The sequence below is a fragment of the Bombina bombina genome, chromosome 1 (genome assembly GCF_027579735.1).
Source record: "Bombina bombina isolate aBomBom1 chromosome 1, aBomBom1.pri, whole genome shotgun sequence".
NCBI lineage: Eukaryota > Metazoa > Chordata > Amphibia > Anura > Bombinatoridae > Bombina > Bombina bombina.
The window spans coordinates 920,399,356-920,413,121 of NC_069499.1; the positions used below are offsets into that span (position 1 = coordinate 920,399,356).

The 13,766-nt window shown below is 41.3% G+C and overlaps 1 protein-coding gene across 2 annotated transcripts in view; it reads left to right on the forward strand.

Moving 5' to 3' along the window:
- Window positions 1-13,766, forward strand: part of LOC128665656 (zinc finger protein 75A) — a 135,140-nt gene that overhangs the window by 24,164 nt on the left and 97,210 nt on the right. For both annotated transcript variants that reach the window (XM_053720242.1, XM_053721039.1), the window contains exon 3: window positions 12,090-12,185. In XM_053720242.1, coding sequence (XP_053576217.1) covers window positions 12,090-12,185 — 96 coding nt within the window. The remainder of the gene's footprint in view (window positions 1-12,089; window positions 12,186-13,766) is intronic.

The following is a 13,766-nucleotide window of genomic DNA, read 5'->3' on the forward strand; positions in this document are numbered from 1 at the left end:
AAAAGACAGGGAATTCAGCACTCTTTTTTATAAAATTTAACTGAAGCTCAAAATAAGTACACAAATGTGTCGACCTAAAAGCTAATGTAGCTGCAAAGGAGAGAACTCTCTGGCACTAACAGTATTATTACATATATATATATATATGCTCAGAAGGTAAAAAAATGCAAAAAGACCCAATAGGTAGATATGATCAATTTATAAGCATGTCAAAACAGCATTAAGAAATACAACTTGTTACAAACCTGACCGGTCAGGGATTAGTGTCTATATCACAACAGAAATCATCAACATGATATGTAATTGTTTTCACAGGCCTGTAGAGCCATATGTGTTAGCTGCAGGATTTAGAGTGGGGGACAGTAATTAGACTACTACACCCTACTGCTTGCGGCACCTTAATATGTAAGGCTAAATGCCAGGCAGATTATTATATGGGATCTAAGTAGTTACAGTTAGTGTGCCCCAACACCTATGCAGAAGTATTGATGCTCTTAGAAGTCAAAACATAAATTGCACATATACATGTTACTTAGAGGATATATTAGTGGTGGACTGGAAGTCAAGCTACTACACCCAGCTGCATACGGCACCTTATAGTATTAAGGCTAAATGCCGGGCAGGTATTTTATGGGATCTAAGTAGGTTGCTGTACTGTGCCCCAAAATATGTACAAATATCTTGTTACCATGCAAGCAAACAGCTAAGAACAATATTATATAGCCAGCTTTGCTGGATAGTCACTTAGAAGCAGCTACTCTTGATATCGGGTATAAAAGTCCCTTTAGATAGAATTATGCAAGCAAGAAGGTTAGCCGTGAAGCAGATACAGATAGTTGTAGAAAGCACAAGGTATAGCCTCAGCGTAGCGTGATATTAATAAGCTTCAAGCATATATTAGTGTAGCGTTTCCTTGGGGGACTTTAGCATATGCCCTCTCATCAGGGTAGCATCATCCAAGACAGTCAATCAGCAGCCTATTACTCAGGCAGTGACAAGGCAGTATACGACCTGCTTCCTTCAAAGTTATTCCTGTGACTGAATCATAGAAGATGCGCCTCATTGAGTAGTCGGGAACTCCATTCTAGAGATCCATCCGGCGTGTCTGTTCCGTGTGTACAACACCAATCACATGCTCCGGTCAGCTCGTCCAATGCCCGATATCAAGAGTAGCTGCTTCTAAGTGACTATCCAGCAAAGCTGGCTATATAATATTGTTCTTAGCTGTTTGCTTGCATGGTAACAAGATATTTGTACATATTTTGGGGCACAGTACAGCAACCTACTTAGATCCCATAAAATACCTGCCCGGCATTTAGCCTTAATACTATAAGGTGCCGTATGCAGCTGGGTGTAGTAGCTTGACTTCCAGTCCCCCACTAATATATCCTCTAAGTAACATGTATATGTGCAATTTATGTTTTGACTTCTAAGAGCATCAATACTTCTGCATAGGTGTTGGGGCACACTAACTGTAACTACTTAGATCCCATATAATAATCTGCCCGGCATTTAGCCTTACATATTAAGGTGCCGCAAGCAGTAGGGTGTAGTAGTCTAATTACTGTCCCCCACTCTAAATCCTGCAGCTAACACATATGGCTCTACAGGCCTGTGAAAACAATTACATATCATGTTGATGATTTCTGTTGTGATATAGACACTAATCCCTGACCGGTCAGGTTTGTAACAAGTTGTATTTCTTAATGCTGTTTTGACATGCTTATAAATTGATCATATCTACCTATTGGGTCTTTTTGCATTTTTTTACCTTCTGAGCATATATATATATGTAATAATACTGTTAGTGCCAGAGAGTTCTCTCCTTTGCAGCTACATTAGCTTTTAGGTCGACACATTTGTGTACTTATTTTGAGCTTCAGTTAAATTTTATAAAAAAGAGTGCTGAATTCCCTGTCTTTTATCCTGGTCTTTCTTTTGTTTCCAGGATTTATTCTCTCTACATAAACTCATCTATATATATTCTCCTCCCCTACTGGGAAAGGCAAGGAGAGCACACAGCAAGAGCTGTCCATATAGCTCCGCCCCCCCAGTCATTCTCCTTGCCGCTCTGAACAAGTAGCATCTCCACGGGGATGGTGAGGAGTTTGTGGTGTTAGTTGTAGTTTTTTATTTCTTCTATCAAGAGTTTATTTTAAAATAGTGCTGGCTTGTACTATTTACTCTACAACAGAAAAGTGATGAAGATTTCTGTTTAAGAGGGCTATGATTTTAGCACAAGTAACTAAAATCCATTACTGTTACCACGCAGGACTGTTGAAACTAGAGAACTTCAGTTGGGTGTAACAGTTTGCAGACTCATCTGCTTCAGGTATGACTAGTCTCCTAACACAGGCTAATGCTAGATGACAGTCATTTTTCCCCTCAGGGAAAACGGTAAGCCATTTTTCTTTCACCTCAGCAAAAAAAGATAACAGGCTTCCCCTTTTTGATTTTTATGCTGGTAGACACAGTTAGGGGCCAAATCGATTGTTTTTTATTACAATACCATGACATTTGAAATGTTTTATAAACTTATACACACGTGGGGACGTTTTTTATTGATCTGGCTTGTTTTAGACACCTAAATCTAGTCAGGAAGGCCCCTTCACTCTAGTATACTGAGGGAGGAGGCCTCATTTTGGACCTTCAGCTGCACAGTTGATTTTAAGGCAGTGCATGCAGTTTCATGTGAGAGGGTCCTGTGGCTCAGAAAGTGACCCCAGAAGGCTTTTTTTTCTGTGGATGGTTGACCCCCAAGGAAGGTAAAAAGCTACAGCAATGCTGTATAAAAACGGTTAAATCCAACAATTAGCTCCGGTTTGCTTGTTTTAAGAGCTAGAGTCTCCATATTTGCTGTGCAATACTTTCTAAGCATTAAATAAACTGGGGTCCAAATTTCATAAAAATCGGATATTGCCTTCATAGTTTTTTGAACATTCAGAAATAAAGTGTGTCATTTATTTTTTAAAGAGACAGTAACGCTTTTGTTTAAAATCGTTTTTATTGCATTGTTTGCCTGCCTAAATCTGTTTAACATGTCTGTGCCATCAGATAACCTATGTTCTGTGTGTGTAGAGACAAATGTGGTTCCCCCTTTGAGAGTGTGTGATAATTGTGCCATAGCATCCAAACAAAATAAGGACAGCTCTGTTACGTTTCATAATGTTGCCCAAGATGATTATCTAATGAAGGTAGTGGGGATAGTTCTACGTCCTCTCCTTCTGTGTCTACACCAGTTTTGCCCGCGCAGGCGACACCTAGCGCGCCAGTGCTTATTTCTATGCAACAATTAACAGCAGTAGTGGATAATTCTATAGCAAATCTTTTATCCAAACTGCCAGCATTTCAGAGAAAGCGTGATTGTTCAGTTTTAAATATAGATAAAAAGGATGAACAATCAGACGCTGACGATACCTTATCTATTTTACCCTCACATCAATCGGAATTGGCTGTGAGGGGAAGGGCTGTCTGAGGGTGAAATTTCAGACTCAGGAAAAATTTCTCCACAGGCAGAACCTGATATAGTAGCATTTAAGTGTAAGCTAGAACATCTCCGCGCTTTGCTTAAGGAGGTATTAGCTACTCTGGATGACTGTGATTCTATGGTAGTACCAGAGAAGTTGTGCAAATTGGACAAATTTTTAGAGGTCCCAGTGCATGATGACGCTTTTCCAATACCCAGGAGGGTAGCGAACATAGTGGATAAGGAGTGGGAGAAGCCAGGTGTACCCTTTGCCCCACCTCCTATATTTAAGAAAATGTTTCCCATAGTAGACCCTAGAAGGGACGCATGGCAGACGGTCCCGAAGGTTGAGGGAGCTGTTTCAACACTAGCGAAGCGCACAACTATTCCTATAGAGGACAGCTGCGCTTTCAAAGATCCTATGGATAAAAATTTGGAAGGATTGCTTAAAAAGATTTTTGTTCAGCAAGGGTTTATCCTTCAACCAGCTACGTGTGTTATTACTGTCACTTCAGCGGCGTCCTTTTGGTTCGAGGAACTAGAAAGGTCACTCCAGAAAGACTTCCTATGAAGAAGTCATGGACAGAATTCACGCATTAAAGTTAGCTAATTCCTTTATATTGGATGCCGCTTTTCAAATTGGCGGCGAAAAACTCAGGTTTTGCTATAGTAGCGCGGAGGGCGCTTTGGCTAAATTACTTAATATTCCTTTAAAGGGTAAGACCCTTTTTGGGCCGGAATTGAAGGAAATTATTTCAGACATCACTGGGGGTAAGGGCCATGCCCTCCCACAGGTTAGGCCTTTTAAGGCTAAGAACAAGTCTAATTTTCGTTCCTTTCGCAATTTCAGGAACGGACCGGCTAATAACTCCACTTCCGCTAGACAAGAAGGTAACGCGGCCCAGCCCAAACCTGCTTGGAAGCCCATGCAAGGCTGGAACAAGGGTAAACGGACCAAGAAACCTGCTGCTGCTACCAAGACAGCATGAAGAGGTAGCCCCCGATCCGGGACCGGATCTGGTAGGGGGCAGACGATCTCTCTTCGCTCAGACTTGGGCAAGAGATGTTCAGGATCCCTGGGCACTAGAGATAGTCTTCAAGGGATACCTGCTAGAGTTCAAGGGACTTCCTCCAAAGGGAAGGTTCCACCTGTCTTGCTTATCTTCAGACCAGATAAAGAAACAGGCATTCTTACATTGTATAAGAGACCTATCAAAGATGGGAGTGATAAACCCAGTCCCCTCCGGGGAACAGGGTCTAGGTTTTTACTCAAACCTGTTTGTGGTTCCCAAAAAAGAGGGAACTTTGAGGTCAATTCTGGATTTAAAGATTTTAAACAAGTTCCTCAGAGTTCCATCCTTCAAGATGGAAACCATTCGGACAATCTTGCCGACAATCCAGCAGGGTCAATATTTGACTACAGTGGATCTAAAGGATGCGTATCTGCATATCCCAATCCACAAAACTCTTCATAAGTTCCTGAGGTTCGCCTTTCTGGACAAACATTTTCAGTTCGTGGCTCTTCCATTCGGTTTAGCCATGCTCCCAGAATTTTCACAAAGGTGCTAGGGTCCCTTCTAGCGGTCCTAAGGCCGAGGGGCATCGCTGTAGCACCTTATCTAGACAACATCCTAATCCAAGCGTCTTTCCAAAGCATGGGCCCACACAGACATTGGGTTGGCTTTTCTCAGAAAGGTGAACATAGAAAAGAGTTCACTGTCACCGTCCACAAGGGTTCCGTTTCTGGGAACAATAATAGATTCTGTGGAAATGAAGATCTTCCTGACAGAAGTCAGAAAGCTAAAGCTTCTAAACGCTTGTCGAGTTCTTCATTCTATTCCTCAACCCTCCATAGCTCAGTGCATGGAAGTAATAGGCTAATGGTCGCAGCAATGGACGTGGTTCCTTTTGCTCGAATTTATCTAAGACCATTACAGCTGTGCATGCTCAATCAGTGGAATGGGGACTATACAGACTTGTCCCCCCAAATTCAAGTAGACCAGGTAACCAGGGACTCACTTCTCTGGTGGTTGACCCAGGATCACCTGTCTCAGGGAATGAGTTTCCGCAGACCGGAGTGGGTCATCGTTACGACCGACGCCAGCCTCTTGGGGTGGGGCGCGGTCTGGGACTCCCTGAAAGCTCAGGGCCTATGGTCTCGGGAAGAGTCGCTTCTCCCGATAAACATTTTGGCACTAAGAGCAATATTCAATGCGCTCCTGGCTTGGCCTCAGCTAGCGGAAGCCAGGATCATAAGATTTCAGTCGGACAACATGATGACTGTTGGGTACATCAATCATCAGGGGGGAACAAAGAGTTCCCTAGCGATGAAGGAAGTAACCAAGATCATCCAATGGGCAGATAATCACTCCTGCCATCTATCTGCTATTCACATTCCAGGAGTAGACAATTGGGAGGTGGACTATTTGAGTCGTCAGACTTTCCATCTGGGGGAGTGGGAACTCCACCCCGAGGTCTTTACTCAGTTAACCCAATTATGGGGCATTCCAGACATGGATCTAATGGCGTCCCGTCAGAACTTCAAGATTCCTTGCTACGGGTCCAGATCCAGGGATCCCAAGGCTCTAGTGGATGCATTAGTGGCGCCTTGGTCGTTCAACCTAGCGTATGTGTTTCCACCGTTTCCTCTCCTTCCCAGGCTCATAGCCAGGATCAAACAGGAGAAGGCCTCTGTGATTCTGATAGCTCCTGCGTGGCCATGCAGGACTTGGTATGCAGGCCTGGTGAATATGTCATCGGCTCCACCATGGAAGCTACCTTTGAGACAGGATCTTCTAGTACAAGGTCCATTCGAACATCCAAATCTAGTTTCTCTGCAGCTGACTGCTTGGAAATTGAACGCTTGATTTTATCCAAGCGTGGGTTTTCAAATTCTGTGATAGATACTCTGGTCCAAGCCAGAAAACCTGTGACTAGAAAGATTTACCATAAAATATGGAAAAAATATATCTGTTGGTGTGAATCCAAGGGATTCTCCTGGAGTAAGATTAAAATTCCAAAGATTCTCTCCTTTCTCCAAGAAGGTTTGGATAAAGGGTTGTCAGCTAGTTCTCTAAAAGGACAGATCCCTGCTTTATCTGTCTTGTTACACAAACGACTGGCAGCTGTGCCAGATGTACAAGTTTTTGTTCAGGCTTTGGTTAGAATCAAGCCTGTTTACAGACCCATGACTCCTCCTTGGAGACTAAATTTAGTTCTTTCAGTTGTTCAAGGGGTTCCGTTTGAACCTTTACATTCCATAGATATTAAGTTACTATCTTGGAAAGTTCTGTTTTTGGTTGCTATTTCTTCTGCTAGAAGAGTTTCTGAATTATCTGCTTTGCAGTGTAATCCACCCTATCTGGTTTTCCATTCAGATAAGGTTGTTTTGCGTACTAAGCCTGGTTTTCTTCCAAAAGTTGTTTCCAACAAGAATATTAACCAGGAGATAGTTGTTCCTTCTCTGTGTCCGAATCCAGTTTCAAAGAAGGAACGTTTATTACACAATTTAGATGTTGTTCGTGCTTTAAAGTTCTATTTGAAAGCAACAAAAGATTTTAGACAAACCTCATCTTTGTTTGTCGTTTACTCTGGTAAGAGGAGAGGTCAAAAAGCTACTGCTACCTCTCTCTTTCTGGCTGAAAAGCATCATCCGATTGGCTTATGAGACTGCCGGACAGGAGCCTCCTGACCGAATCACAGCTCATTCTACTAGGGCTGTGGCTTCCACATGGGCCTACAAGAACAAGGCTTCTGTTGATTAGATATGTAAGGCAGCGACTTGGTCTTCTCTGCACACTTTTGCCAAATTCTACAATTTGATACTTATGCTTCTTCGGAGGCTATTTTTGGGAGAAAGGTTTTTGCAAGCCGTGGTACCTTCCATTTAGGTAACCTGATTTGCTCCCTCCCTTCATCCGTGTCCTAAAGCTTTGGTATTGGTTCCCACAAGTAATGGATGACGCCGTGGACCGGACACACCAATGTTGGAGAAAACAGAATTTATGCTTACCTGATAAATTACTTTCTCCAACGGTGTGTCCGGTCCACGGCCCGCCCTGGTTTTCTAATCAGGTTGAAAAAATTTTCTTTATACACTACAGTCACCACGGCACCCTATAGTTTCTCCTTTTTCTCCTAACAGTCGGTCGAATGACTGGGGGGCGGAGCCAGAGGGGGAGCTATATGGACAGCTCTTGCTGTGTGCTCTCCTTGCCTTTCCCAGTAGGGGAGGAGAATATCCCACAAGTAATGGATGACGCCGTGGACCGGACACACCGTTGGAGAAAGTAATTTATCAGGTAAGCATAAATTATATACAGGGAGTGCAGAATTATTAGGCAAATGAGTATTTTGACCACATCATCCTCTTTATGCATGTTGTCTTACTCCAAGCTGTATAGGCTCGAAAGCCTACTACCAATTAAGCATATTAGGTGATGTGCATCTCTGTAATGAGAAGGGGTGTGGTCTAATGACATCAACACCCTATATCAGGTGTGCATAATTATTAGGCAACTTCCTTTCCTTTGGCAAAATGGGTCAAAAGAAGGACTTGACAGGCTCAGAAAAGTCAAAAAATAGTGAGATATCTTGCAGAGGGATGCAGCACTCTTAAAATTGCAAAGCTTCTGAAGCGTGATCATCGAACAATCAAGCGTTTCATTCAAAATAGTCAACAGGGTCGCAAGAAGCGTGTGGAAAAACCAAGGCGCAAAATAACTGCCCATGAACTGAGAAAAGTCAAGCGTGCAGCTGCCAAGATGCCACTTGCCACCAGTTTGGCCATATTTCAGAGCTGCAACATCACTGGAGTGCCCAAAAGCACAAGGTGTGCAATACTCAGAGACATGGCCAAGGTAAGAAAGGCTGAAAGACGACCACCACTGAACAAGACACACAAGCTGAAACGTCAAGACTGGGCCAAGAAATATCTCAAGACTGATTTTTCTAAGGTTTTATGGACTGATGAAATGAGAGTGAGTCTTGATGGGCCAGATGGATGGGCCCGTGGCTGGATTGGTAAAGGGCAGAGAGCTCCAGTCCGACTCAGACGCCAGCAAGGTGGAGGTGGAGTACTGGTTTGGGCTGGTATCATCAAAGATGAGCTTGTGGGGCCTTTTCGGGTTGAGGATGGAGTCAAGCTCAACTCCCAGTCCTACTGCCAGTTTCTGGAAGACACCTTCTTCAAGCAGTGGTACAGGAAGAAGTCTGCATCCTTCAAGAAAAACATGATTTTCATGCAGGACAATGCTCCATCACACGCGTCCAAGTACTCCACAGCGTGGCTGGCAAGAAAGGGTATAAAAGAAGAAAATCTAATGACATGGCCTCCTTGTTCACCTGATCTGAACCCCATTGAGAACCTGTGGTCCATCATCAAATGTGAGATTTACAAGGAGGGAAAACAGTACACCTCTCTGAACAGTGTCTGGGAGGCTGTGGTTGCTGCTGCACGCAATGTTGATGGTGAACAGATCAAAACACTGACAGAATCCATGGATGGCAGGCTTTTGAGTGTCCTTGCAAAGAAAGGTGGCTATATTGGTCACTGATTTGTTTTTGTTTTGTTTTTGAATGTCAGAAATGTATATTTGTGAATGTTGAGATGTTATATTGGTTTCACTGGTAAAAATAAATAATTGAAATGGGTATATATTTGTTTTTTGTTAAGTTGCCTAATAATTATGCACAGTAATAGTCACCTGCACACACAGATATCCCCCTAAAATAGCTAAAACTAAAAACAAACTAAAAACTACTTCCAAAAATATTCAGCTTTGATATTAATTAGTTTTTTGGGTTCATTGAGAACATGGTGGTTGTTCAATAATAAAATTAATCCTCAAAAATACAACTTGCCTAATAATTCTGCACTCCCTGTGTGTGTGTATGTGTGTGTGTGTGTATATGTATATATATATATATATATATATATATATATATATATATATATATATATATATATATATATATATATATATATATATATATATATATATATATACATACATATATATATACACATATACACACATACACACATACACACACACACACACACACGGCTCAATACTATTGTTAGCCTGTTCTATGGCGATTTGCCAAATGGGTGCAGCTTCTTTTAGCCCAGGAATGCTTTTCACAGAGAAGAACTTTCCTGTAGTATATCAGTCTGATCCCGCCTATTACGGTCAGTCCAGCGCCGAAATACCAGGCAATTCCTCTCTGCACAAGGAACACAGCAACCCCAGACGATCGTTTCGGCCTTCATTGGGCCTAGTCAGTGAGGTGTAGCCATATTCCTCTAAGCACACTGAGCAAGGAGTCCACTCCTGGTTTCCCCTTTTTCCTATAGGGAGACTAAATACACACAGAGAGAGGCACAGTCACAGGAACGAACAACTGGCTCAATACTATTGTTAGCCTATTCACTTACTATCTTTTACCACTCGCCACAGTGCAATTTCTACTTGAAAATGGCTTGTGGGCGAGTGTAAAGTTTGAGCCCTACCCTATGATGTGGGGTTAATCTTGTCACTCTTGCCTAAGATGGCACACAAGAATTTTGCTCCACCAAGCAGCCTGACATTAGCTTCATAAATATTCTTATTTTTTGTGTTTTATGTTATCCCCAGTTTAGGCACATGGTGTCAAAAGTGCTCACTACCTTGACATGGTGGTTGTCCTATAAAGGCTCCATGTAGCCCATATATTTTGATATGTCATAACACTAACTCTTTGTTCCATTGTGGTGCAGGACCACTGATATGAGCCTGCTTATTGCAAGTTAAGAAGCAGTGATCTCTACGCCACATCAAAGGTGGCTGAAAATCACCCTGAACTATATCATTGGGGGTTGTTCTGGGAAAACTGCGAACTTGTGAAATTAGTGAACTACGTCACTTCCCGTGACGTAGCATCAGCTGTTTCACAAAGTTTGACCATACTGCGCTTGCGTGCCTGCATCATTACATAACTGGCCTCATACGTCACTGCTACAGTTTCAAATCCGTGAAATTCCTGGACCCTCTTTACCGCGCATGCACGGTATTTGAAACTGTCAATATGCGCCCCACTTTGCATTAAGTTTATACGCATTCTCGTTAGTTATACAGTGACATTAAAGAAATTAATTGTTCAAAACTGTTTGCTTGTTTATACAAGATTGTTTTACACAGGAGCTCCCTTTTAAGTTGTTTAATAAACAAAAATTCTATTTAATTTTTTTTAATGTCACCGTAACGGTATGACTGGAATGGGAATGCGTATAAACATATGCAAAGTAGGGGCGGTATTGACAGTTTCAAATGCTGCACATGCGCGGTAAAGAGGGTCCAGGAATTTCACCGGTCTCGAAACTGTAGCAGTGACATATGCAGGCACGCATGCGCAGTATGGTCAACATTTGTGAAACTGATGCTACTTTACAGGAAGTGACGTAGTTCGATAATTTTACAAATTCTCAGTTTTCCCAGAACAGGGGTGATTGATAGGCCCTGTACTAGAGCAAGTGGAAGAGCTACACAAGCATTTCCTTGTGCAATGTTAAATGCTCTCAGTGAATGAGCAGCATCCGCGGTCCACTCGCTGCAAAGAAGCATGGACAGGTTCCTAGGTAGAAACATTGTCCGCCTAATAATTAAGTGAAGTTCTTTCTATTTAGTGAAAGTAAAGACAGGAAATTCTGGATTATCTTTAAAGGGATAGTAAATGCCAAAAAGATAGATAATTCCTTTACTTGCCATTCCCCAGTTTTGCATAACCAATATTGTTATAGAAATATATACTTTTTACCTCTGATTACCTTGTATCTAAGCTTCTGCTGACTGCCTCCTTATCTCAGATCTTTTGACAGACTTGCATTTCAGGCAATTAGTGCTGACTCTTAAATAACTCCATGTGAGTGAGCACAATGTTATTTATATGAAACATATGAACTAACGCCCTCTAGCTGTGAAACTGTCAAATGCCTTCAAATAAGAGGCGGCCTTCAAGGGCTTAGAATTTGGCATATGAGCCTACCTAGCTTGGAACTAAGAATACCAAGAGAACAAAGCAAACTTGATGTAAAAGTAAATTAGAAAGTTGTTTAAAATTACATGCCCTATCTGAATCGTGAAAGTTTAATTTGGAATTTACTATCCCTTTAACAATCCTAAAGCATGGAAGTTTAGAGCTACTGCCAACTGAAATAATTTTTAGTATGTTACCATGTGTAAAAATACATTGATATTCTACTGCTGTAATGCTAGAAGGTTCAAACTGTTTAAAATTTTAAACAAAATTTCAAATTGTAGCCGTCTACAGTATACATTGTATTTATCACTCAACATTAATTTCTCAGTCTGTATCTACGTATGGGTGGGGAGAGAGAGAGATAAATGTGATGTTTTATAAATGTAATTTTTAAAAAAATATTTTAATTTTTGTTGATTTTTAATCTGAAGATTCTTATTTCAAGTAAAGTTGCAAAGAAAAAAAATAAAATGAAAAACTTGTTTGTGGTATGATTTTACTCATGTCGTTTTTTTTTTGTGTGGTTTTTTTTTTATGAGAGAAGATGTTTGTTGTCAGACTGTAGTATCAATATTTTAGTAATGTATGGTATTTATTTTTGCAGCTTTTGGACAACCTTCTTGAACAGCAAAAGAAGCCCCAGCTGGTAACAGACCTAGCAAGCAGTCCAACTACATTGCAAGACTCTGCAGAACATACGGTACAGTCGGGCAGAAATGGGGCTCTCCAATGTATATTCTTTCATAAAGGTTGTAAGAGTCCACGATCCATTACTCCTTAGAATTACTTTTCCCTGCCACTAGGAGGAGGCAAAGATTCCCAACACCCAAGAGCTCTATATAACCCCTCCCACCTCTATGGTAGTTAGTCTTTTCTTTTGCTCCGCTGGGGGAATGTGCAGCTCTATATAACCCCTCCCACCTCTATGGTAGTTAGTCTTATCTTTTACTCCGCTGGGGGAATGTGCAGAGTTCTTCTTTTGAGAGTGGTTCTCAGGCTGAGGCCCATTTCCCTTTAGAGTGCAGTTTGTCAAAAGGGGAAGGTTAAGGATGTGCCTTATTTTTTTTCTTTCCCATGAAAATTAAAGTCACTATCCTCCCCCGAGTATGTCGCAGTGAACTTGTCTTTTGCTTACTTCTATTGGGTCTACATTTAACCCCTATAGTGTGTCCTTTGCTGATATGTTTTCAAAATAAGACTGTTTTTTCTGCTATCAAGCATAGTAAGAGAGTATTTTAGGTAAGTGACTATTACATTTTTTTTTTTTATGATTTTTTTTTTTAACACTCGATTTAAAACTATTCCTGTAAATCATATATATACTATAGATAGATATTCCAGGGATCCAATTCATTGCACTTCAGATATAAAGTGCTTTCTTTTGGGATATTTTGTACATAGTGAGAATGTTATTTTAAAAAAAATAAAATTAAAGTACCTTTTTGTTTTCCTTGCCTCGTTCGCTTGTTGGTGCACACATCGGTGTGTGCGTGAATGTGCACCAGTGCAAGCTCGTTTTGGCCTTTTGATAGTTTCAAATTGCCACTTGTTTGTTGTGCCTGCAGCTATGGCTTTGGTCCTAGGAGGTGGTATTGTATACTCATTCCCTAAGAGCTCATACATATGTTAATTGGGGGGGGGGGGGGGGGTTAATATTTCATTGTGGAATCGTCTGAATCTGTCCCTTATCCTTACTTTGGAAGCTGAATTTTCTAAACACCTTTCTACCAATATAAGATCATAGGCCAGATTCTGAGCTTGGTTTTTTTTCCTCCTTTTTATTTAAAGGAACAGTCTACTCAAAAATTGTGGTTTAAAAAGATAGATAATAGATTTATTACCCATTTCCCAGTTTTGCTTAACCAACACTGTTATATTAATATAGTTTTTCTCTTAAGTGTATCCAGTCCACGGATCATCCATTACTTATGGGATATTCTCCTTCCCAACAGGAAGTTGCAAGAGATCACCCATAGCAGAGTTGCTATATAGCCCCTCCCCTAACTGCCATATCCAGTCATTCTCTTGCAAGTCTCAACATAGAAGGAGGTCCGCGAGAGGAGTGGTGTTTTATACTTAATTTATTTCTTCAATCAAAAGTTTGTTTTTAAATGGCACCGGAGTGTACTGTTTTTCTCTCAGGCAGTATTTGGAAGAAGAATCTGCCTGCGTTTTTCTATGATCTTAGCAGAAGTAACTAAGATCCACTGGCTGTTTTCTCACACATTCTGAGGAGTGAGGTAAACTTCAGATGGGGGACAGCGTGCGGGTTTTCCTGCAA